The sequence below is a fragment of the Kogia breviceps genome, chromosome 7 (genome assembly GCF_026419965.1).
Source record: "Kogia breviceps isolate mKogBre1 chromosome 7, mKogBre1 haplotype 1, whole genome shotgun sequence".
Lineage (NCBI taxonomy): Eukaryota > Metazoa > Chordata > Mammalia > Artiodactyla > Physeteridae > Kogia > Kogia breviceps.
The window spans coordinates 8,279,271-8,304,977 of NC_081316.1; the positions used below are offsets into that span (position 1 = coordinate 8,279,271).

General features: G+C 44.8%; 1 protein-coding gene across 19 annotated transcripts in view; it reads right to left on the reverse strand.

Moving 5' to 3' along the window:
* Window positions 1–3,137: 3,137 nt before the first annotated feature.
* The window catches only part of PHF21A (PHD finger protein 21A), a 191,645-nt gene continuing 169,075 nt past the window's right edge, over window positions 3,138–25,707 (reverse strand). For 14 of the 19 annotated variants that reach the window (XM_059068419.2, XM_059068420.2, XM_059068410.2 and 11 more), the window contains 9 exons: window positions 24,988–25,086; window positions 22,011–22,062; window positions 21,174–21,253; window positions 20,640–20,700; window positions 17,911–18,074; window positions 8,112–8,267; window positions 6,524–6,599; window positions 6,026–6,129; window positions 3,138–4,692 (listed from right to left, as the gene is read on the reverse strand). In XM_059068419.2, coding sequence (XP_058924402.1) covers window positions 4,420–4,692; window positions 6,026–6,129; window positions 6,524–6,599; window positions 8,112–8,267; window positions 17,911–18,074; window positions 20,640–20,700; window positions 21,174–21,253; window positions 22,011–22,062; window positions 24,988–25,086 — 1,065 coding nt within the window. In that variant the 3' untranslated portion in view covers window positions 3,138–4,419. Of the gene's footprint in view, window positions 4,693–6,025; window positions 6,130–6,523; window positions 6,600–8,111; window positions 8,268–17,910; window positions 18,075–18,148; window positions 18,172–20,639; window positions 20,701–21,173; window positions 21,254–22,010; window positions 22,063–24,987; window positions 25,087–25,707 lie in introns of all 19 variants that reach the window. The other 5 variants (XM_067037188.1, XM_067037189.1, XM_067037187.1 and 2 more) reach the window with 1 other exon arrangement.

Below are 25,707 nucleotides of genomic sequence, written 5' to 3' on the forward strand. Positions count from 1 at the left end.
CACAAAGGGCACGGACAAGAGACAGGGTGGGAGCTGGCTGGCTCTTTTCTGCTCAGAGCCTGCTGACCTCCGGCCGCCCGTCCTGTCCTGCCTGACTGCAGCTCACCCTGGGCTGAGGACCCAGTGACACCGGAGAGAGGAGCAGGGGCCAGAGGCTGCTGAGGGGACAGTGGAGTCCTCAGGGAAGAAGCGCCTTTGGGAGTGGGGAGTGAAGGGAGTTGGAGAGCCCTGCTCTTCCTCCACAAGGGCTGTTCTCAAGAGCTCCGCCGGGGTCAGCTTCCTTCCCCTTTGCTCTGGTGGGAAGGCCAGGAGGAGTCTTCTCAGAGGCCGCCCCCTCACTTCCCGGAAAGGAGCCCATACTGAAGACGCCTTGAAGTCAGGGTGAGAGCGGGTCTCCTGTTTCCTGCCAAGGGTGCCCAGCTGAGGGGCGGGGCTGAGGTCCCCGGTCTTTCAGACAGAGCAAGGTTGCCTCCATCCCACAGAAGCCGTGGAATCTGGAGGACACGGGGCCTGCAGAAGGTACCTGGGCCACCATCCATCCTGCTACCGAAGACCCTTTGGCCCCTTGGGGTAAAAGTCTCCTGAATTAAGCCCTTTGGATAAAGAAGAAAGACCAAACCCTAAAAGGGAGGGAAGGGAGGAGGCCAGTTTTGAGCGCGCCGCGTGAGTCGCGGGCTGGCCTGAGAGCGCGAGGAGGCCCCGCTGGCCCCGAGAGAGTGCAGAGGCGGCCGGAGAGGCGGCTGTACCCGCGGAGACGGAGGTGAGCAGGATACGCCATCCCCCTCACAGGAGAGGTGTGGGGCGAGCACCGGCGCCCGTTCACACCACCTGTCGAGCCTGAGCCAAGCGGCGGCGGGGACCGAGGCGGGCCTGTCTGGAAACCGGGCACTCACATGGCGCCAGCCGGAGGCTGCCACGGCCACGTTACAGGCCCCACACGGGTGAGGCCCACGAGGGGCTGCCCCGAGCTCGGTCTCCCTGCCAGGCACGACCAGCAGGCTTGCGCCAAAAGGGCCTGATAAGGAAGGAAGGAAGCAGAACTGTGGATGAGCTCGGGAGCGGTGAGACGAGAGCCAGCGGGCTCCGTGAAAGAGAAAGGACCCGCAGGCCACACGGGCAAGAACGTGAGCAGGGATGATGACGGCAACGTGACCTCCCTGTTTCCAGGGCGCGTCGCCTGAGCCACAGGACTGACAGGGGGCGTCCTGACCCAGGGCCTGGGGGGCAGCTCCTTCCTAGAGCCACACGAGCCGCTCGCTGGCCTCTGAAGTGACTGCAGGCCAGCTGCTCTCAGGTGGGTCTGTCAGCAGCTGCACCGGGGCGCGGGGAAAAGCAGCAGAAGGGGTGGGGGGGCGGGGAGGCAGCTCCGGTGGGGCGGGCGTGAACGCGTGTCTCAGGCGGTCACAGGGACCCCGCGGGTCTGCAGGAACGGAGCGGGTCTTCTCTTGGCGGGCCAGTGAAGGAGGAGGAGACTGGGTCTGACTAGGGCCCTTTCTTTGCAGTAAGGGGTGCTTGGGAATTTTGAGTCCAGAATGCAGGCTCGGGGGCAGGGTTGCACTGTTTACGCCACACTAGCTGACTTGCACAACAGCTTATGTCTGAACTTGAGGAAGAAGCCATACCCCAACCCTAGGCGAGGTCAGAGTGTGCGTGCTCACAGCAGCTGGCAAACGCCTGGTCAATTCCCACTGCTTTCAAGAGGACAGGTATTATGTGGCAACCTCCAGCCTCTGGGCCCAGACAAGTCAGATGGGAGGGCTCCAAGACAGGGCGCACAGCCCGCCTCTGGGCTCTGAACCTCTGCCAACTATGCCTCCAACTAGTCCAGGCACCTCCCAAAGCTCCCTGACTAGACATAGCACCTGGGTTTTTGCATGAGGAAAGGGAGCTCCTTTCTTTCCCCCTCAGGCAACCTTGCAGCCAGGTCCTGACTCTGAGGCCTGTGCAGCCCCTCTTAATCCCCTCTTCTAACATCCCAGGAAGATGAACGGAAATGGCTGGTAGAGATGAGACACGTTTTACCTAAGGAGTATTTCTCTGTTGCAGTTGCTTTCAGGATCCATCTCTGTCTCTCTGGGCCTAACTAGGTGAGGGAGAAACTACTGGGCCCTTTTCCGCCCCTCCTAGACTCTGGCCCTTAGGGGGCGGGCTTGGGAGAGATGCTCTGGGAGTGCCTGGGGGTGCAGAGCCCCCGCCTCCCTCCTGTGGCCAAATGCACGCAATGGGCAAAAGGTCTCCAGCCGGAGCGCACACTTGACAAAATTTATTGCCCACAAGGCAAGGTGATAGAAATGGTCTGAGCCTTTGAGAACCCCGCTTTTCTCAAGAAGACAGGCCAAGCCAAGGCAAGCACCGCATTCTAGCCAAAGGTCACCCAGGAAGCTTGTGGGTGGGCAAAGGTGACTGGAGCCGGCAGGTAGAGAAAGCAGCTGGAGACCCAGACCTCTCTTCCAAGACATGAAGACACAAAGGCCACCCTGGGCTCTCTGTCTCAGAGACACCATGTCCCCTCAAGACATCTCACTCCCCTGTTCTTTCTAAGCACCAAGGGCTGATGCAGCCTGCCCCCTGCCTGCACCCTTCCACCAAAGCCGGGGTGCGTGGGCACCAATGAGCTTCAGTGGCCATTTCCTTCAAAGCTGTCCCCCAGGCACTCAAAATGCTGGTGGCTGAAAGACCAAGAGCAGCACCAAAGGAAGGGATCTTATTTAGGCACCAGCCTTCTGCTCTAGCAAAACCCGAGGAGACAACAGGGAGGACCCTGACACCATCCACACTCCATGTGGGCTTCTGAAACAGGAGCCCAGATCCCTGCACCAGGAAGAGAGGACAGTCTTTTCTGAGCAGGGGAGAATGGTGGGAGAGCTCTGCCCCTACTCGTCAAGGGCTGCAGCCGTCCGGAGGACAGCAATCATGGAGACGAGCCCACCAGTCCTGAGACACAAACACAGCAAAATGTCATCATGTTCAGCAGGTTCTGTGCTAAAAAATTATAACTACACAGCATTTTCTCCAGTTCTGACACCTTTTTAATAGAAATCACTGTTTTTAGGAAACAAATAGCACTTTTGTAATTTTTTTTTTACAATGTTTCTTACCTTGATCTTAATTTAAGTAACACTAGGAAGACCTCAATCTCTTTTATTTTCCTTTTTAATTAAAAAAAAAAGTTGTTGTTGTTTTCCCCCAGATACAAAGATTTTTGCCCTTGCATAAAAAAACAGTGCCCCGAACGATGACACAAGGACTCAAACAGACTCACTGGACCTCACTGACACTATGATTCCTATTCTACCATGCAAGGTCTCGACTACCCTTAATTGGACTGTCAGCCTGAAAAACAGCTTCTCTATTCCTTATTTTAGTTTTTGTTACCAAAAAAGTAAAATAAACAACAAAATAAAACTTTTTTTTAAAGAAGAAAGAACAGAAACAAAAATTTTTTAAAAAAGAGAAAAGCAACGTCTCCATTCAATTCACACACACCTGGGTCGCGTGCTGCTTCGCTCAGGACCTTCTCTTCTTATAAATATAGAAAAGGGATGGAGCTTGTTTTCAAGTAAAATCACTGATCCACCTTTTTTCCTTGCTCGACACACACACACACACACCCTTCTTCCCTGCCCCGGGGCAAGGGCCACCTGAGGCCTGGGTCTGCTTGTTCTTGGAGAGGGAAGGTAACCACAGGGACGGTGCCGATTTGCCAAAGCAGGGAGGGAGCTTGGGGAGGGGTGGGGGAGCGCAGTGCTCCGGAGAAGACCCTGGTGGCTGTTCCCGGTGTCCGTCTCTCCGTGCACGGTGCCCGCCCCAGACCATATGAAATACTGCGTATCTGATATACTTTTCCCCACCCTGGCTCCCTCCCATTCCCTCCCCATCCCTTCCTCTGGGCACTGGGGTTGGTTAAATCTCGATTTCCTCTTTTTGGTTTTATAGTAGTGAAAGTTTAGAAACAGGAAAGCCCACGCACTCTTTGGACTTGTCTTCTCTACCTAAACAAACAGCTCAGCAAATAAGGGTCTGGAACCTGTTCCCCCCACCCCCGCGGCCCGTCCCCTCTCCCCACCCAACAAAACAAAAGCGAGCCCACGGTGGTGGTGGGGGCTGCCGCAGGCACACACTGGCGTGTAACAGGGAGAGCAAGTGTATTATCCACTCGGCGTGGTGCTGGCCCAGAGCCTCCAGCTGGCACGGTTTCATGTGGCGTGGTCCAGTCTTTGCATGTACACACAGAATAAGAAGGATCAATTGGCAAACTCTGGTGCCACCCGGCACAAGCATCTTCTCTCTCTCTCTGGAACCAAAGAACCAAAAGAATTCTGTACTTTCCAGAAGAAATCCGGCTTTGCTTGTCTAGAGTCTTCAGTGTCTTGCCCTCCTTGCCGCTGGGATCCCGTGGCTTCTCCGAGCAGGGCTCTGTTATTTAGTCTCTTCCCCGGGGTTACAGTTCGCTGTGCAGCTCTGGGAGGAGGAGGAGGAGGGGGGCGGGGAGGGCGCCGGCGTGGAGGTGCTGGCGCCGGCAGGGGGAGGGCAGTCCGGGCCGTTGGACACGGCCCCCAGGGTGGCCTCAGAGTCTACGGGTTTGGAGAGGTCGATGCCGTGGATGAGGCGGATCAGCTGTTTCACCTTCTCCAGGGAGCTGTGCATCTCCTTCTGCCGGGTCAGGATGGTGTTCTTCATTTCCATGCATTTCTGCAGCCAATGAGAAGGGCAGTGGCACTGAGCCTCCGGCTTTTCTGACAGGCCTGGCAGCCCTCTCCAGATAAAAGAATCCCTGTGGACTAGTGTGCGGCCCCTAGACCTCGTTCTGCTCCACACTGGAGTGGCTGCTGCTACCCAAGGGAAGGACGAGGCCCAAGAGGCAAGAGAGAGAGGGCAAGTGAGTGGCTTAAAAGCCCACTACTTGACACTAGGACTTAAAACCAAACATGAACTACCACTATAACACTACGAAACAAAAGGCATTAAGGAAAAGCTCTCACAGCTGGGCCGAGGCTGGTTTGGGCAGGTCTGGGTATGCGTCTACCTTGCTAATGGCGCTGCTACGCTCAGGACTGGGCTGAGCCTTACGGGGCAGACACAAGCCAGTGGCATCTGAGTTCAGTTTGAGGGCCTGCTGAGGATCACTGGGTCTGCAAGATTTTAGAGGCAGGGCCTGGGGTGGGATATTTAGTGATATTTAGGAGAACCAAAGACTGCAGCCAACAGAAGGCCTTCTGCTTGGTCAGGGACTTGTAGTCTTTTGCCCTTTTGTACTTGGCCTCCCGCACCTGCTGGCTTCTGTTCTAGGCAAGAAAAGCGATGTGAAACCTGCCAGCCACGGGCAGTATGATGAGGAGAGACAGCGTGACTGCCACCAAGTCCAGGGCACCACCTGGCGTCCATGAGGGCTGAGGCCACCTCACTCCAAGAAGGGGACCTACTCAATGCAAAAGAAAGCCTGCTCCTGTCAGGAGGAGCCTCTGAATCCCTGCTGCAAACACAAACCTCTTTTCTACCTGGTCAGCCAGGGGTAGTGTTTACTTCCAGAGCTTGTCTCTAGAAAGCACTCTTCCTCAGGCTAGTCAGATAAACCTGGAGAGGCAATCAGCAAGGCGTGGAAGAGGGGGCGGGAGGAAAGAGCCGTGCAGATGGACCCACTAGCTAGGTCGAATGGGAAGAATTACACGCGGGGGCCTGGTCTGTGCCAGGCGGCTCCACTCTCCTCCCAGACACACTCAGGAGCGCACAGGGGTGCTGGCTATGCTGCTGTAGTTGCTACTCGATCTCTTCAGCCAGAAGACTGAAAATCTTCTCTCAGGTCAAAGCCAAGAGGATGTTCCAGAGCTTGGCTAAGGCACCATATACCAAATGGCCACCTGTACCTGAGGGCCAAACTCGAAGTGGAAGCAAACTGCAACCACCCAAGTTAACAGTGGTAATAAGCTGAAGGAAGGAATCAGCGCTTGAGAGCCACACGTACTGTTATGTACACAGAAAGTTCTGTACCTCTGTACCTATCACCGAAAGCATGAGGCTTACTTACACTTATAGAATTGCTGAGCTGTTTCACCTTCTGCTCTAGTTGTTCTCGTTCTTGTTTTAAATCTGAACTCCATTTAAGTAATTTCTGTTTTTCTTCTTCTTTTGCTGGGAAAAAAGAAAAAGGAACTTGTTTTTGACAATAAATTCTTTGAAAAGGCCGCTAAGTTCAGAAGGCTTGCCAAAGAAGATAATCTTCCTCAAAGCTCCCCAAGACCCACAGCCAGTGCACAGAACCTGCCCACTTAGACTTTCCCTTTTATATGTAAAGGGACGCTAAGAAAACTGTCGGTGGCTTGGGCCTGGCTTTACATAAATATCACTTCTCATTTCTCCCCGCCAAAGAAAGTGCTACAACAAACTTATTTCGTTCAATAAAAGCTTTTCATTTTTAACTTTGCAGTTCCTCTTGAAAACAAAACGAATACTGTCTCCTAGTACTTTTTTTTGTTTTTCAAACAAAGGGAGGCTTATACAAAAGGCAATATGGATAATTCTTTACCTGCTTTATAGGCAATATAGGAATGAACAATTGCTAAAGTTCCAGGCCATGGAATTGCTTCTTCCTTCTTCAGCATCTGAAAAGATTTTTAGAATTTTACCCTTGAGAAAGATATACAAACACACATCCACTGTGTAGTAACAAGCAACAGTGTCTGTAGCTATTGGCAGACAAAATCCAGGAAGGATTTATGGTGGCAGTGTTGCAAAACCCTGGTCTATAGTTTCTGGACTACAAAGTCCCAGTTATCAGCCTGAAGGAATGAGGGTCAATGGCAAGAAGAGACAAGCCACCTGAGCCCTGGCTTGGAAAGAGGCTGGGAGCTGGCTAGGCATTTCCATCTTTTCATGCCTGCTACACGACCCCCAACTACTCCCAACGGTCAGAAACACCAGCACACAAGCTGCAAGTCTGCATAACGGCAGCAGCCACTCTGGCAGCTTCGTCCTTGACCTGACATGGGCTGCCTGTCGCAATTTTAGCTTATATGTGCCTCAAAGACAGCCTGACCAAGGAAATCAAATATCAGTTCCAAGTACTGAAGTATAATCTAGACCCCGAGTACAAAATTATCAGAGGGTCACAAAGCAGCATCAGGAAGAGAACAGAAAGAACTGTCTCTACTACATCGTGGAGACAGTAAGGATGAGGACCAAGATTTAAAGGGGAAAACCAGAATTCCCTCAAATCAGGATTCCAAAGAACTGAGCAGGACCCCAAAGCTTGCTGAGCTTACTGGGCTTATTTACTTAATATTTATACTTTTGCCTACTTCCAAAAAGGTCTCAAGACAGCTTATAATAAAAACATAGGGCTTCCCTGGTGGCGCAGTGGTTGAGAGTCCGCCTGCCGATGCAGGAGACACGGGTTCGTGCCCCGGTCTGGGAGGATCCCACATGCTGCGGAGCGGCTGGGCCCGTGAGCCATGGCCGCTGAGCCTGCGCGTCCGGAGCCTGTGCTCCACAACGGGAGAGGCCGCGACAGTGAGAGGCCCGTGTACCGCAAAAAAAAAAAAAAAAGACAAAACATAAAGACATAAAGATACATGGATAGTTTAAATAAAAAATCAGAAACTAAACAGAAAAGGGAGGGAAGAGGCTTTCTCTTTTCTTCTTTCAAATCCATGAAATATTAAGACAGTACTTTTATAGTTAGTTCTCTGATCCTGATGATGACACAGGTTAAAAGTAAAACTGCTCTTATTTGAATTAAATGATCCATTGGGCACTTTCCTTTAAGGATTTTATTTCCAGAGTTTCAACCATATGCTGAGTTTGGACCATTTTTAGAGAATGAGGCAGACAGTCTTATGGACTTTTAAGTGTAAAGGTAATGAAAAGACAAGTCAGTTCAAACAGAGGGAAGCAGTTAGGGTCTTTCCACCTGTACATGAGTCACTGCTGCATGAACAGAGAACCTCTGAGAGGAGGGATGCTGTGGGGGCGAGTGCTGTGCTGTGAACAGGGCAGATGTGGCTCAGAGAACTACTGGAAAGGAAAGAGACTCGGCCATTCCCTCCGCTTAGAGGGGAAAGGAGGTCCTTCTCCTCCTCCTCCGTCCCTCGTCCTTTCTGACCCACCCACAGTACCTGGTCCTGACATCTGGGACAGATCCACATGCCCTTGGGAATCGTTTTCAGAGGAGGGTCCAAGCAGTCCAGATGATACACACGGGAGCATGTGTCGCACATCAGCAACTGGCCGCTTTTTCTGCAAACACTGCAAAAATCCTCATGGATATCGCCCTATGAAATTGAGAGGAGAGGTAAGAGAAAGGACAAAAAGGTAAAATTGGAGTGTTCACGGGCACATTCTGGACACATATAAATGTTTCAGGACGGTCAGATGTGCCCCTCCAACTCATTGCAAGAGTGTTCAAGAAAAGCAGGAATTACCAATGGTGCAAGCCTGCCCTATAGAGTTGAGGTTCCCCAGGTGGGGCCAGTATTCTTAACCTTAAAGTAGAGTTTACAAGCAAATGTAACTGTGGGTCACCTAGGCCCAAATTAGCTTTACAGGAGATAACTCAGCATTTAAGTTTTGGTACAGTCCAACTCACAAATCATAAAGTTTAAAGACACTGAAATCCATTCATCATCATTTCCCATCATCATTGGGAAAGAAGACAGACAAGAAATGGAGGTTTTCGCTAAACTCTTTGCTTGTTCTGGGAGAAAAACTGTAGTCAAAGTTCAAATGGGAAAGTATTAAGTCAGGAGCAAAGTAAACTCCTATGAGTTTTCTAACGTGAAGAATTTAAAAAGCCAAACAGCTGACAGTGTTCTCTTAAAACCAGTATTTGGCATTTGCTGTTCAATGGACCGTTCTATTCCGGGAGGCTTTATTCCTCCCTGTAAAATGCTTCACCAGATAGATAAAGAAGAGCAGCCTAAGTGCACTCTGCTAGCCTCCCCCGCCTCCATCAGCGATGGTTCTGGTACTCAGGTGAGTCTGTGGGAGCCCTCTCAACAAAAGGCACCATCACAGACCTGTTTAAAATTTGGACAAAACACGTTTTTTTAAAAATGAGGTATTAAAGAGGTGTTTTTCAGTAAGTCAATCCCTGGCCTGTTCTCTAAACAGGACTAACGCTGCTGATGAGGACACCAGGGAAGCGAAGACTGAAGGGTCAGGCCACAGGTTAACGAACAGGGCAGCACCTCAGCTTGGAGCAGACCCCCACCTTTTCACTTCCAATGTGTTGTTTTAGAATTCTAGGCTATTCTGACAGAAGACCTAATACAGAAATTTTGTACAAGAAGCAATGATACACAAAGCAATGTCCAGTTCTTCCTTTCTATGATATAACCCTTCAACCATGATTGCTGAAAGGAACATATCTTCCCAGACCTACTATCTCTAGCCAAAGGAAAGGAAAGGAACTATGTGGCAGTATCTACATATCTAAGGAAGCTGGTGGCCTAGAAAACTGGCTGCAGGAAGTTGTCAGTTACATCCAAGTGTGGATGGATGTTTATCTTTTTTAGTAAGACAATGTTACCTCAGTCAAAAAAAAAAAAAGATACTTAGTACACGTGTAAAACTACTACATCAGAATGCAGCCTAACAGTGTAACTTCAAGGCACCAAAAGCTGTAAGGTTTCATCCCTGGATTAACTGTGACTTTCTTCTTAAAATCAGCCTGAGGGTGGCTCTCCTCTAGAGACCTAGTCTTTCTTGAACCTTCGCCCCATGTTGTTAAGTCTGCACCTTTAATAAGTTTATAATCATTTTCTGGCTTCAGAAACTCTTTCACACGAACCACAGGTAAAATTATCACTGATGAAGTAAATGAGACAAACTGGATACCTTATTCCAAACACCTATCTTATTTGTTGGGTAAAGAGTTCTGCTCACTTTCCTTTGCTCCAGAGTAAGGAGAACATCAGGAAGTGGAAGGTGGAGAGTACATAAAATAAAGGTTAACTTCTTTCAAGTTCCTAAAGGAAGGAAAACTTCTATCCTATTTACATATCCTGTAGCAGCAGTTCATAATCTTTTCAGTGTTAGGACCCTTTAGTAACTCTTAAAATTACTAATGACCTCAAAGTGCTTTTGCTTATGTGAGTTGTATCTATTGCTATTTATTGTACTAGAAGTCTTAAAACTTTTTTATTTTGAAATAAATAACAGAATCACAGGAAGTTACAAAAATCATGTAGTGCAGAATGTCAAAATCCAAGAACACACAAGTGCACCTTCAGTTTGCCCTCAGACTGCTATCGCCGCTTATCATGTAGCACCTGGAAAACTCCACTGCCCTACTTTTGAGAGAATGAGAATGAAAATGGCAAAGAATATTTTGGTATTATCATGAAAATATTTTTGGTTTTATATTTTGATTGATACTATATTTTAAAATACATAAAAATATATTTTGACCCCCTGAAAGATTCTCAGTATCATACCCAGACCACAGATTGAGAACTACTGCCCATACAAATGAATATAAAATGCCAACATATGTATTTCATCCACGCAGAATTGGTTCTTTGCTTAAAGAGAGCAGAGGAAGTCCCACAGAGTTGCTGCACCAGGTCCAAAGGGTTAGGCTTTGGCGACTGACCAAATTACTACCATAAACCAAATAGTAAGTTGAATGATGGCTGACCCACAATCTTTTGCTAGGAGCTAAGGGTGTATGTTTTTTGGAAACACCCTGGCTGTATCGATTGCAGCTTCATCATCTGCTAAACAAATTTTATAACTGTCAACATATCTTCCCTTCTCATAAAAATGAAGATAGTGGCAACAAGATACATCCTAAAGATTAGTGACCGGCTGGGTCTTATATTACCAACTCCTTCTAGATTATTATTGATCCCCAGGAAATGCCTGCCTCTCAACTGTGATTGTTTAATTAACATTGCTGGGGCTTATGCTACCCGGCAGCAAACACAGAGCCCTGTGTGTTGCTTCTAATCACTGCCACTGTTGGGACACTGTAAAAGTATAAGTCAATTATCTTTAAAGAAAATCCATTCCACTAGGCTTAACCAAGAAAGTTCTCAACATATTTAATGGTTTTAGAAAAGCTTTCTTTTACACCTTTTGATTCCTGAGAAGAACAAAGTTTCCATTTTAAGATGAAACCTGGCAAAAGCATTTAGTTTGTGATTTGATCTGAGTGGATCCTTTGAGTTCAGTCTCTCGAAGAAAATCGTAAACCTCCTCAGCCAAAAGTCATAGAAAAGGAAAACAACATTCTTTAGGAAAGATTCTCACTTGCAGACCCACGGTCATCTGTTCCCCACTGTGCATCACCTTGCAAAGGATCCCTACCAAGAAGCCATGAGCGGGCAACACCTTGGCAATGCTTCAACTGAGGAGAACGGAGATGGCCTTTGGTGCAAACAGAGTTTCTGACAGGGGCTCCTGGCGCCCATTAACAGGACAGGTAGAAAACCTGTGTCAATCACTAATGCCAAAAGCCAATGCTGAACCTTGAGAGCAAGACTGGGTCTGTAGCCACTAGCTATTGTCCAAGGAAGGAAACCTGCCTGAGAACTCTTCTATGACCCTGGTCCTCCAAAGATGACACTTCCTTTGTTGTTTCTGGAACTGTAACTCAGGATGTGCATACAGTATTCTTTTGCTCTTTGCAGAGGGGTAGAGCTAATTATTAAGTACTAAGAAGCTTCAAGTTCAAGGGATTTTTACCTGAAGACGATCCTGAAGACAAGTTCTGTAATTCACAAAAGAACTGGGATGTGTACAAAATGAAACTCTTGGTTTCCCTCCTCAAACCTGCTCATCTTCCAGTAAATGGCAGCTTCATCCTTTCAGTTGTTTAGGCCAAAACCTTTGGCTATTCTCTTTTTCTCACATTCCCTTATCTAATCCTGCTGGCTCTTCAAAATATAGGCAGGCCCAATCAGTTTTCTCCATCTCTACTTTGCCATTCAATCGGGCCAAGCCATCATGAGCTCTTCCCAGGATGACTGCAACAGCCTACTAACTGGTCTCCCTGCTCCCATCCTATCCTCCCCACGGTCTCTTCTTTGTTGTCAGACACAGTGATCACTCTAAAATCTAAGCCAATTTTGCAAATGCCTTAAAAATAATAAATGCACAGGATAGATCATACCTTGGGTCACAAGTCAAGCCTTGGTAAATTTAAGAAAACTGAAATCGTATCACGTATCTTTTCTGAGCACAATGCTATGAGACTAGATATCAATTACAGGGAAAAAAACTGTAAAAAACACAAACACATGGAGGCTAAACAATACACTACTAAATAACCAAGAGATCACTGAAGAAATCAAAGAGGAAATCAAAAAATACCTAGAAACAAATGACAATGAAAACACGACAACCCAAAACCTATGCGATGCAGCAAAAGCAGTTCTAAGAGGGAAGCTTATAGCAATACAATCCTACCTCAAGAAACATCTCAAATAAACAATCTAACCTTACACGTAAAGCAATTAAGAGAAAGAAGCACCAAAAACCCCCAAACTTAGCAGAAGGAAAGAAATCATAAAGATCAGATCAGAAATAAATGAAAAAGAAATGAAGAAAACAATAGCAAAGATCAATAAAAGTAAAAGCTGGTTATTTGAGAACATAAACAAAATTGATAAACCATTAGCCAGACTCATCAAGAAAAAAAGGGAGAAGACTCAAATCAACAGAATTAGAAATGAAAAAGGAAAAGGCACAACTGACACTGCAGAAATACAAAGGAACATGAGAGATTGCTACAAGCAACTCTAGGCCAATAAAATGGGACAACCTGGAAGAAACGGACAGATTCTTAGAAAAGTACAACCTTCTGAGACTGAACCAGGAAGAAATAGAAAATACAAACAGACCAATCACCAGCCCAGAAATTGAAACTGGGATTAAAAATCTTCCAACAGACAAAAGCCCAGGACCAGATGGCTTCATGGGTGAATTCTATCAAACATTTAGAGAGGAGCTAACACCTATCCTTCGCAAACTCTTCCAAAATATAGCAGAGGAAGGAACACTCCCAAACGCATTCTATGAGGCCACCATCACCCCGATACCAAAACCAGACAATGATGTCACAAACAAAGAAAACTACAGGCCAGTATCAGTGATGAACATAGATGCAAAAATCCTCAACAAAATACTAGCAAACAGAATCCAACAGCACATTAAGAAGATCACACACCATGATCAAGTGGGGTTTACCCCAGGGATGAAAGGATTCTTCAAGATACGCAAATCAATCAATGTGATAAACCATATTAACAAACTGAAGGATAAAAACCATATGACCATCTCAATAGATGCAGAAAAAGCTTTCGACAAAATTCAACAGCCATGTATGATAAAAACCCTCCAGAAAGTAGGCACAGAGGGAACTTATGTCAACATAATAAAGGCCATATATGACAAACCCACAGCCAACATCATGCTCAGTGGTGAAAAGCTGAAACCATTTCCATTAAGCTCAGGAACAAGACAAGGTTGCCCACTCTCACCACTATTATTCAACACAGTTTTGGAAGTTTTAGCCACAGCAATCAGAGAAGAAAAAGAAATAAAAGGAATACAAATTGGAAAAGAAGTAAAACTATCACTGTTTGCAGATGACATGATACTATGCACAGAAAATCCTAAAGATGCTACCAGAAAACTACTAGAGCTAATCAATGAATTTGGTAAAGTAGCAGGATACAAAATTAATGCACAGAAATCTCTGGCATTCCTATACACTAATGATGAAAAATCTGAAAGAGAAGTTAAGGAAACACTCCCATTTACCATTGCAACAAGAAGAATAAAATATCTAAGAATAAACCTACCTAAGGAGACAAAAGACCTCTATGCAGAAAACTATGAGACACTGATGAAAGAACTTAAAGATGATACAAACAGATGGAGAGATATACCATGTTCTTGGACTGGAAGAATCGACATTGTGGAAATGACTATACTACCCAAAGCAACCTACAGATTCAATGCAATCCCTATCAAACTACCAATGGCATTTTTCACAGAATTAGAACAAAAAATTTCACAATTTGTATGGAAACACAAAAGACCCCGAATAGCCAAAGCAATCTTGAGAAAGAAAAACGGAGCTGGAGGAATCAGGCTCCCAGACTTCAGACTATACTACAAAGCTACAGTAATCAAGACAGTATGGTTGGTACTGGCACCAAAACAGAAATGTAGATCAATGGAACAGGATAGAAAGCCCAGAGATAAACCCACGCACATATGGTCACCTTCTCTTTGATAAAGGAGGCAAGAATATACAATGGAGAAAAAAGAGCCTCTTCAATAAATGGTGCTGGGAAAACTGGACAGCTACATGTAAAAGAATGAAATTAGAACACTCCCTAACATCATACACAAAAATAAACTAAAAATGGATTAAAGACCTAAATGTAAGGCCAGACACTAGCAAACTCTTAGAGGAAACCATAGGCAGAACACTCTATGACATAAATCACAGCGAGATCCTTTTTGACCCACCTCCTAGAGAAAGATCCTTTTTGACCCACCCACCTTTATTTCCACCTCCTAGGAAATAAAAACAAAAAAACCACAAATGGGACCTAATGAAACTTCAAAGCTTTTGTATAGCAAAGGAAACCATAAACCAAATGAAAAGACAACCCTCAGAATGGGAGAAAATATTTGCAAATGAAGCAACTGACAAAGGATTAATCTCCACAATATACAAGCAGCTCATGCAGCTCAATATCAAAAAAAACAAACAACCCAATCCAAAAATGGGCAGAAGACCTAAACAGACATTTCTCCAAAGAAGATATACAGATTGCCAACAAACACATGAAAGGATGCTCAACATCACTAATCATCAGAGGAATGCAAATGAAAACTACAATGAGGTATCACCTCACACCAGTCAGAATGGCCATCATCAAAAAGTCTACAAACAATAAATGCTGGAGAGGGTTTGGTGAAAAGGGAACCCTCTTGCACTGTTGGTGGGAATGTAAATTGATACAGCCACTATGGAGAACAGTATGGAGGTTCCTTAAAAAACTAAGTATAGAGCTACCATATGACCCAGCAATCCCACTACTGGGCATACATACCCTGAGAAAACCGTAATTCAAAAAGAGTCATGTACCACAATGTTCACTGCAGCACTATTTACAATAGCAAGGACACGGAAGCAACCTAAGTGTCGACCAACAGATGAATGGATAAAGAAGATGTGGCACAAATATACAATGGAATATTACTTAGCCATAAAAAGAAACAAAACTGAGGGCTTCCCTGGTGGCGCAGTGGTTGAAAATTGCCCACCAATGCAGGGGACATGGGTTTGAGCCCTGGTCTGAGAAGATCCCACATGCCGCAGAGCAACTAAGCCCATGCCCGTGAGCTACAACTACTGAGCCTGCGCTTCTGGAGCCTGTGCTCTGCAACAAGAGAGGCCGCGATAGTGAGAGGCCCACGCACCGCGATGAAGAGTGGCCCCCGCTCGCCACAACTAGAGAAAGCCCTCGCACAGAAACGAAGACCCAACACAGCCAAAAATAAATAAATAAATAATAAAAATAAAGGAATTCCTTTAAAAAAAAAAAAAGAAACAAAATTGAGTTATTTGTAGTGAGGTGGATGGACCTAGAGTCTTTCATACAGAGTGAAGTAAGTCAGAAAGAGAAAAACAAATACCGTGTGCTAACACATATATATGGAATGTAAAAAAAAAAAAAAAAAAAAAGGTTCTGAAGAACCTAGGGGCAGGACAGGAATAAAGGTGCAGACATAGAGAATGGACTTGAGGATACGGGGTGGGGGAAGGGTAAGCTGGGAGAAGTGAGTGTCATGGACATATATACGCTACCAAGTGTAAAATAAATAGCTAGTGGAAAGCAGCTGCATCTCTAGGGAGATCAGCTCGGTGCTTTGTGACCACGTAGAGGCATGGGATAGGGAGGGTGGGAGGGAGACGCAAGAGGGAGGGGATATGGGGATATATGTATAAGTACAGCTGATTCACTTTGTTATACAGCAGAAACTAACACACCATTGTAAAGCGATTATACTCCAATAAAGATGTTAAAAAAAATAAATAATAAATGCAGGCAAGAACCTTCAAAGGATGCTAAAACCACTAAGTTTGCTTTTTTATAGACTCAACACTATCTTCACCTAAGGAAACAGGCATTTTTACGAGTAGAGATACGTGATGGAGTCTGTCTTAAGAGATGAAAGCTAATATCACCAACAATGGGACAGAGGGACAACACGTGCCTCTTGTGATGCACTGATTCTCAGCGCATCGTCAGGTATTTAGTGCTCCTACAAAAATGCATACCCTGAATCTATTCCTGAGGAAACCATCAGATCATCCAAATGGAGGAACACTCTATACAGCAACTGGCCTATCTTTTAAAAAATGTCAGTGTCATGAAGGACAAAAGACAGGCTGAGAAACTGTTCCAGGAGTAAGGAGACTAAAGACAAAAACACCATAAAAATTAATGTCAAGAGTGATCTTGGATTGGATCCTGGAGCAGAAAAAACAAAGTGTCACTAAGGCATTTATTGAGATAATTGGAAAAATCTGAAGATGGGCTGTATACTATAAAAATAATGTTTTGTCATATTAAATTTCCTCAATTTGATAACTGTATTGTGGCGACGTCAGAGAGTATCTTTGTTTTTAGGAGATATACACCGAAGTATTTTGGGTGAAGATTCATGTCTTCAACTTCTTAACTAGATCAGCAAAACAAGTGTGTGGTGGTGGGAAGTAGCATATGCGGCGAAATTGTAACAATCGCGTGAATCTAGGAGGAGGGTAGATATTCCTTCCTTGTGCTGTTGTTGCAACTTTTCTGTAAGTTTGGAAATTTTCAAAATAAAAAGTGAAAAGTAACGTCACTCCTCTACTTAAAACCCGAGCATCTCCCATCTCACTCAGAGTAAAAGCTACAAGGCCCTGCAAGACGGGCCCTGCCCTCTGAGGTCTTCTCTCCCACTGCTCCTGCCTGCCCACTAAGCCCTTCTTCTCTACGCCATATACATTTCCTCCAACGAGCTGGGCTTCTGCACTGCTGTTCCCTCTGTGTGAAACGCTCTTCCGCCCCAGATACTCCAACATACTCCATTCCCACCAGAGAGGCTGTCTCTTACCCCTCTTCATAAAACAGCAGCCTCCTGCCATAACTCCTTATGCCCCCGATTCTGTGTCAAGTTTTTTTTCACAGCACTTCTCATGCCCTGACATTTAACTGTTCATTTGCTTATAACCTGCCTCTGGCCGTGCAATACAAGCTCCCTGAGGGCAGGGAGCGGGTTCTGTCCCCCGTCTCAAGAACAGTGCATGCTCAGCAGAGCAGTGCTCAGTATTTGTTGAGTGAATTCACCGCTTTGTAAGCGCTCATTTAAAAAGAGGGCACTAGTTTGCACTCCTGCAGCCTCTGGGGGAAGGGCTACTAAGTATCTGACGCTTTTTTCAGGAGCCTGTTTCTGACCAGTTCTGATGAATAAAGTTGCTTTTCGGAAAAGTTGTCTTGAATTTTACTTGAAGCGGGAAACACGGGACTGCTAGGGGAATGTACACCTTTGTTCATTATCCCCACCCCCCAAAACTGACGACAGACACCTGCATACCTCTCAACGATACGACCTGACTTCCCCACCCCATCCCCCTTCCTGAGAACTCCTTCACCGCAGATAAATTCCAGACTCTGAAAAGCCTGACTGAGCCTCCTAGTGTGGTATTTGATATGATTCTCAAGGACACCGCAGGACCTGCGACCCCAGCAGAAAGCTGCCTTACGTGGCACACAGTGTCCTGCAGGGATGACTGCTGTTCCAGGGTTAGTCAAGGAGATGCAACTGGTAAGGAGACAACATATGATAACGGCTTCCCCGATTTAAGCTCTGAGAAAGAGAGTGAGCTTTTCCCAAGTTACTTACGTCTGTGGAGGTGGGGCTGGGCAGGGACACAGGCTGAACAGGTGCAGGGAAAGTGAATGTGGTCTCTGTCTTTTCATTTTCAGGGGAGTCAGGATGACTGGATGGGGGGGATGTTGGGGTTAGGGCTCCAAACCCCAGCACTGCATTGTATTTTGGAGGACGACCTACAGACCGAGAGAAGGGAACAAAAGGGAAAAAGGGGGGAGGGAAAGAAAGGGGGAAAAATGATCTTACATACCTTTGGCCAGTGTTCCTCATTGGCTAGCATGGAAAAGGAAGTGAGGTAGCAGAGAGAAGGTTAATACAACAGTCCCAAAGAGAGGAAAAGAAGCAAAGATTTAAATGTCATTCGAAACAAATGCATGAGTGTCGAAGGGAGGATAAGAGAGCCTCAGAGAATGACAGGAGATACTGGGTTATGTTAAAGGTCTTCGCCTTGGGCAGATTACGGAGACATTCCTCAACTATTACAATCTGAGATTTCTAACGGGAGAACAAGATATCAAAGCCCAACAGGAGCCAAGGACAGGGTTAAGAATTTATTTTCTTTTTCCATATCTTTTACATATTGTTTCCTAAGTTTTTTCTGCAATCGTTATTCTTATAATAATATTAATGATTCTCAGTTCCCACAAACAGATTTGCTGAGGATCTCTGCTTTTCCTCTTCTCTCCTGCCCACATTTTGGTTACTTCATTGCTTGTGAGGGTAGAGAAAGGCAAAGGGAGGAGGCAAAATTCAAGTTAACTAATCTTACCCCTTCTGGCAGAGCTAGGAAGACATATGTTCTGGAAGTAGCTGGAACCTAAGAGCTAAAAAGACCTTCTGGGCTTAACAGTTAATTTAAGTAAGTCTGGACTCAGACACCCTTCCCAGTTGATCAAAAATCATCTCCCTGCTTTCCATCACAAACATTCCAGTGAACTACATGTCTTAGAACTGGGGTGTTCCAAAGTCTCAGGAAAAGCCCTGTCGTCAGCAACAGCTACCAGAGAGAGCTGATTTGAGCAGAAGCATTTTGAATCAAACCTCATGGCTACAGAGAATCTACAAATGGGCCCTAATGGGTGTGGGAAGTCCAGGTCAACCTCTCTTGCCTTATGATATATCTGAGTCAGGGTCCTTGTCTTCTAAGGGCCAAAGGTCATAGCTTCTAAGCTGTAAGTGATCAAAAGTGTATGCCCAGCACACCATAGGCAAAAAAGAGCTGGAGAGGTACACAACTGCCTACGAGCACTGGTGGATGGTATGTGGGATCATGACTTTGCCAACAGTTATAATTTATATTCGAATTATGCACAAGAGTCATGATTCTGTCAGATGTTACACAAACATTACCTATCTGTGTTAAACCGGCACTGTGTGCAGTACAAAGACAGATCGTACTGGTTTGTCTTTTCTAGGGTATTTAGTGCTGCTAGAAGGGAAAGTGGAAGATAAATGCTCTTTGTTTACCCACAGAAGGCACGTCCTAGGCATTGTGAATGCAGGCTTTCATCCCCTGACCTTGGCAAGAGATGCCAAGGTCTTTCTGGCTCATTTAACCCTTATCCTCTCAGCAGATACTGCCCACTAGCAGGCCAATTAACTGTGGCTTCTGGCTGGGGGCTCCTTTCTGAGAACTGTGTCAGAGATCACTGAAACAACCCAAAACAAAATAAAACAACAAAAACTAACCCATGACACTGGTTACTGTGGCCCAGGAATCAATATGAAACAATGACTTAGGGATTCCCATCTACATATGTTTTGGCTTCTTGAAGGAAGGGCTGATGAGACACTAGCGTGGGTGTGCTATCTCTCTGAGAGGAAGAGACGGTAACCACTGCACCACCGGCAGGTATAGCCGTAGCCCTGCGTAAGGCAGACAAAGGGTCGGGATGGCCTCCTAAGCTTCCAGTGGCTCTGAGATTGCTGTGCATACACAAAAATTAGCATGCTACCCCACTCACTCTGCAACCTTTCTAGCCTGGAACTGTAATTCAAGGACACATTATCATGTGGAGAAAAGGACCTTGGGATGTATTACTGACATCAAAGAACCATTTCAGAGCCTTGTTTATAAGCTCAAACTCTGAGCTATTAAGACCTATTTAGACCTGCACGGTGAAGACAGCTGCTGCCCTGAGAGTGAGGTGGAATGCCCACCCTGGAAGGTCTGAAATTGGGGGATGGAGCTCTTTAGGAATTTCTGCTTTGGGAAGCGTGTTTTGACAGTGATGTTTTCTTCTTTAGTTGCAGGTGCTCTCTTCTCATAGATTCAAAATTCTCAGTGTGGCTACCTCTCTCCTTCCTGGAAAGTCTGCAGCTCACAGAAGCTTAAGAGTCGTGCTCTGTCCTCACTGGCATCAGGACAACTTAGACACTACTAAGAACACCTTGGCAACACCAGGGCTCTGTTGTGCTCAATGATGCTAAAATGCTCCCTTTTACAGGGTGTTCTGTTCATTCATCAACAGCCTCAGGGGCCTGGGGCAGAAACCCTGCAATAAGCCATTCCCCTCAGCCAGCTTTGCCAGAATCCCAGGAAGGGGAGCTTTTCATTCAGTATACAGAACTCTAATAAGAAATCTCACTCTCTTTTCCCCCCATTCTCAGAGAACAACAACAAAACTATATTCAAGGGATACAGGAGTTAGGCTCTAGGACAACGGGAGGAGGGAGGGGAAAGAAACACAACACAGAAAGCAAAAGCAACAGCAAGGGAGAGATACAAAAAAGGTACTCACCTCTCTTCCGGGTCCCAGGATGCATTGTACTGTTCAGGTACGTGACTGCACTCTTCTTGCGCTTTCGGGATTGAAGAAAGAAAGGTGACTGGTTGAATAGCATGGTTACTACTAACACCGGTACAAGCCAAAGACCAAGCACAGCATGCCCGTCAACAGGCCAACTAGTTAGTGCTAGTCACCCAAAGGTCTCAGGGATAACTGGCTTTATCATATGTACTTGGCTCTGAAAGAATATTCCAGAGAGGTATGTCTCTGCTTCAGAAGAAAGTTGTGTTCAGATGACAGGATGAGTTAAATTTTTAATGTAGGTTTGTAACTACTTAAACTTCAGGAAAAAACTAAGGGGAAAATAGTGAATAATAAAAATGAAATAATGTTATTATCAGCCAGAGAAAAATCCATCATTTTACAAAGCTGGCCAAGTGCAATCAGGGTACTGCTCTTAAGCAGGTTTTTCAGATGGGAGGTGCTGAACAAGTCGTAAATAAAACTGAAAACGTGAGGGAATGGCCAAGTGCTGGCCAGGAATACCTCAGGCTCAAAGACCGCGCCACTGTACACTGGATTTGCTGTTGTTCTTCTTTTTCGTTCTTGCCGCTTGCTTTGGATTTCTTGGGAAAGCAAAAGGTCTGGATTAGAAGAAAGGTATGGAGAACCCCCCAAACTTAACTTCATTGTTCACGTATTGGTTTTCCCATGACAAGTCAGAAATGAGAGTAAGTCTCTTGGTTTCACTGCAGCCTCAGCAAAGGGAAGCATGCTGCTGGGAGCAAATATGTAGGACCATCCACTCTCCCCTCTTGAAAAGCAAGGCCATGCCCTCCTACAGTGTGGCTCTCTTGTGATTGAGAGCTTAACAGTAGACAACACTTGTAAAAGTGTCCTGATTTATTTTTAGATCACTGTAATATAGGTGTGGATGAACTTTATCCACAGACCTAGATTGAGTAATCATAGTTCACCATTCTTGAATTAAATCACTAGAACAGGAACAGCTTTGCAACTATTCTTAAGATTCCAATAATCTAGAGTGACTGAAAAATACAGACAAAGACTTGTCAGAGAGGCATTTGCTACTTTATGCTGCCAGGAAAAAAAAAAAGTTTCTCTAAGTGAACAGAAGTCACCTTAATCCAGGCCACTAGGGAGTTTCCCCAGGACAGTAGTGTGGATAAATAATGATAGGAAGGAGAGGGGCTGAACATTAGATAGAAGGAATGTAAGTTTACTCCAAAAAAAGAGTCCATACTGGTTGAATCATACTCTGTTTGTGTTCCAATTTTCAATTCTAACAATAAATCAAACACCATTTTCAAGAACAAAGCTCTGGGCCAGAAGCAAGGTAGCGCCATGAATATCTTCTCTTACCTTCTAGATGGTCATGTGTTACCAACCCTAGAGACACCATGAAGGCAAGTTTCTGTGCCAGAGAAACAAAAGAAGAATATACTTCAGTGTGGGTTCTCACAAAGTCAGCTGCATGTTCCTAGTTAGACTCCTAGGGAAAGCCAGCTCAATGGCTGGTGGCTGAAAGGAAGCTGGGTTCAGGTGAACAAGGAGTGGGCACCCTCCACTCTTAGCAGCTATGGAGCCACTCTGGAAGCTTTCTGATCTTACAGGGATCAAAAGAGAAGGACTGGGGCCTCTATCTTCCACTTTCTCAATGGCAGAAATCAGTATCTTGAATGACCTAAGTTTTTTCCAGAAAAATTCTCAAAGAGGGAAGAGGACTTCAAACTGAAGAAACACACAGAGGGTACAAACAGCCTCCCATACAACAAGCTCCAAATTCTAAGTACTTCATTTGCCATACCAGGTCAGGGGTTCTTATATTTTTACTACCACTGATTGGACAATAACTCAAAGCTAAATGAGTTTTAGGAATGACAGCAGGTGGTTCTGCTTAATACTATGATTTTTCAATCAACCATGGACCTACAAATTATAGAGTGCTTTCTCTCTGACCACCACTCTCAGGGCTCCATCAGAAGCTAGACTGATCAGAACACTGTACTCCAAAGCTGGAACGTTAGATGCTTAAAAATGGAGAGAGCAACAGACTGATTACTATTTTGCTCTTTGGTTGCATGTGGTCTGGAAAGCATGCCTTTATTTTCTGCTGTACCACTGCATGCAGCTGCTAAATATGCCAAATAATGTATCATCCATTTCTCTCAGTGATGAATAAGGAACATCATTAGTTGTTAGGAGACATAATCCTGCAGAATTAGTTATACCACAATTTGGTCTTTGAAAATCCTGACATTTTACCCTCAACTTTAAATATCATGATATTCTGGCCTGAAGTGATAGGTTCAAGCTATTCGAGGTACTGAGTGTTTTATAAAGATAACCTTGAACAAGCCACTTGAGAACACAGAAATGTCCTTTACTGGTATCCGCAGAGTCCTGAAGAAATGTTTTAATTTTATTTCTTTTTCAGAAACTAGGGTGGGCACCTATCCTCCTGACAGCCAGACTACTTCAGTAACAAAAAGCAGTCTTGGACGTGCTGCCTACTTTCTACATTGCATAATTTTGTGGTTGCCAATTAACTACCTTCCTAATTTTCACTATGCCTTCAAAACTTAAGATTAGAAGGCTGTCTACCAACTGCTCTCTGTCAATAAAGCAGTGTGTGAACTGACGTTTAGAAGCACCTTCTTTTAATCAAGTAACAGCATCCTTCTTGGCCACTCACACCCAACTCATCTTTGCCAGTCTAGATCAAGCTCATAAAAGAATTATTAAATGGAAAAAAATCTCTTCTGTAGAACAGAGTTTCAGTGATAAATAGAATAAAAAGCTGTCAAGAACTTTTGCCTTATCTATGTATCACACACATGCCAATAAATAATTTATTCCCTTTACGGCAGTGATTGTGTCCAATGAGAAATACGTCTTATTCCACATGATGCTACTTGCTTGCCCACACTGTGCCACTGACATAAGATACCCTTTAGTTTCTTGGTTTTTTAAAATAAATTTATTTATTTATTTTTGGCTGCATTGGGTCTTTGCTGCTGTGAGCGGGCTTTCTGTAGGTGCGGCGAGCAGGGGCTACTCTTTACTGCAGTGCACGGGATTCTCATTGCAGTGGCTTCTCTTGTTGAGGAGCACGGGCTCTAGGTGCATGGGCTTCAGTAGTTGTGGCACGTGGGCTCAGCAGTTGTGGCTCGCAGGCTCTAGAGCACAGGCTCAGTAGCTGTGGCACACAGGCTTAGTTGCTCCACAGCATGTGGGATCTCCCCGGACCAGGGCTTGAACCCGTGTGCCCTGCATTGGCAGGCGGATTCTTAACCATTGCGCCACCAGGGAAGCCCTCTTTTAGTTTCTTTTGATAAGGAAATTTTGCTAATAGCCTGCTCTGTTTTTCCCACTCCAAGCCTAATACTTGTCATGAATTTTGCAGATTATTTTATAAGTTTCTCAGCAATATGCATGACTAGTACTTCTTTTAGGTTCAAGTTTTGGTCTCTTCTTTAAAGACAAATTAAAATTTAATTCATTTCATATCAGAAAGTATTATAATTTGTACTTCCTTTAGAAAAACCTGAACTGGCTTAATAAATCACTGCTTCAAAAAAATGACATGAAGCTTTGATGGCTTTATGCCACTATTTGACATGGTTTCATTACAAAGAATGCACTGAGGATAGAAGGAAATGGATTGCTGGTCTAATAAAATCCAACTATCATATATTCATCATCATATTACCTGTCCACATTTTTCTTTTATAGCTGCTTGTACAAAAGTATCAAACTAAAAACATCTCTTGCCTAAGGACATACAAATTCACATTCTATATTTGTACCACAGTTTTGTTTGCTATTTAAGTTTATAATTCTATCCTAAGTTGTAGTACAGATGCTAGTATTTTCATCCCTACTTTTATGCTTCAATGAACTACTTTTGAGCTACTGATTCATCTGGGATTTGGGGATCTAATGCAGTACAATAGTAATAACAAAAATGCACAGGTAACAACTGTAATCAATAACACAGATAGACCTTAACTGAATGAACTGGACATCTTATAAATGTTGGCTGAGACAAAGAAAACATAATGATCATTAGGAATGCAGTGGGATACCTGGGGCAATGGTCATGAATCACACAAGTCTAATGTGTGACATACGTATGAAAGGCCTGTTTGCCAGCTCATGAATCAAGACCACACTCTTAATCTGTCCCAGGCCAACCTGATTTGGCAATAACATTACTGAATAGTGAGAAAGCACAAGACAAGGATATCAAGTGATTCAGAGAGCAAGTGTCCCTCATGATGCATGTGAATAAGTCACATCACATAGACTGAGCCATGCCTTGGAGGGCTGGGCCTACCTGAGGGTTCTCCTCCCGTTTTGGTTTGGGTGCAGTAGGTGGAGTGACGGTGTGGCTCTCCGTTTGTTTCTCATCTGTTTCTGTGTGGGACTTAATTGTCTAGAGCAAGAAAATTAAATGAAACTTCAGAATTCACTTCTTTATTAAAAGAATAAAAGCAAACATAGTTTGACTGTTGCCAACAAGAAAGAAAAAAACATACTCAAATTGGAAACATATTAATAAAGGAGATAATATGGACTTCACTTTAGAAGGGGGAAAAAGTAAAATGGAAGGCCCCAGTTGAAATGATTAAACTTCATAACTAGAAAAGCTATTAATCTATAAATACAATAGTCTATTTCAATGTACTTTAGGATGCAGGGGTAGTTTCCCAGAAGTAAGTCCATTCTTGTTACATATGGGTCAAGCTCTAGTTCATAGCATGCTTAGGATCTGAATGATGTCCCCCAAAATCTTACATATACACTTTTCTATTTCAGAACAATTCCAATCACAATCTAAGAGAGGTTGCAGAACTATCCTTACTTGGGATATTTAAAACCTGCCTATACCATCCATTAGAGGAGAGATGCAATTGCCAAGGAAAGGCCATCTTGTAAAAGGCTGCCATCCTGATTACAGCCAACCTCATCTTCCAGATGCATCCATTCAAAAAAAAGAAACACCAGTAGCATTACCATCTTCAGACACAAATGGCAGCCTGCAAACTAGTAGACT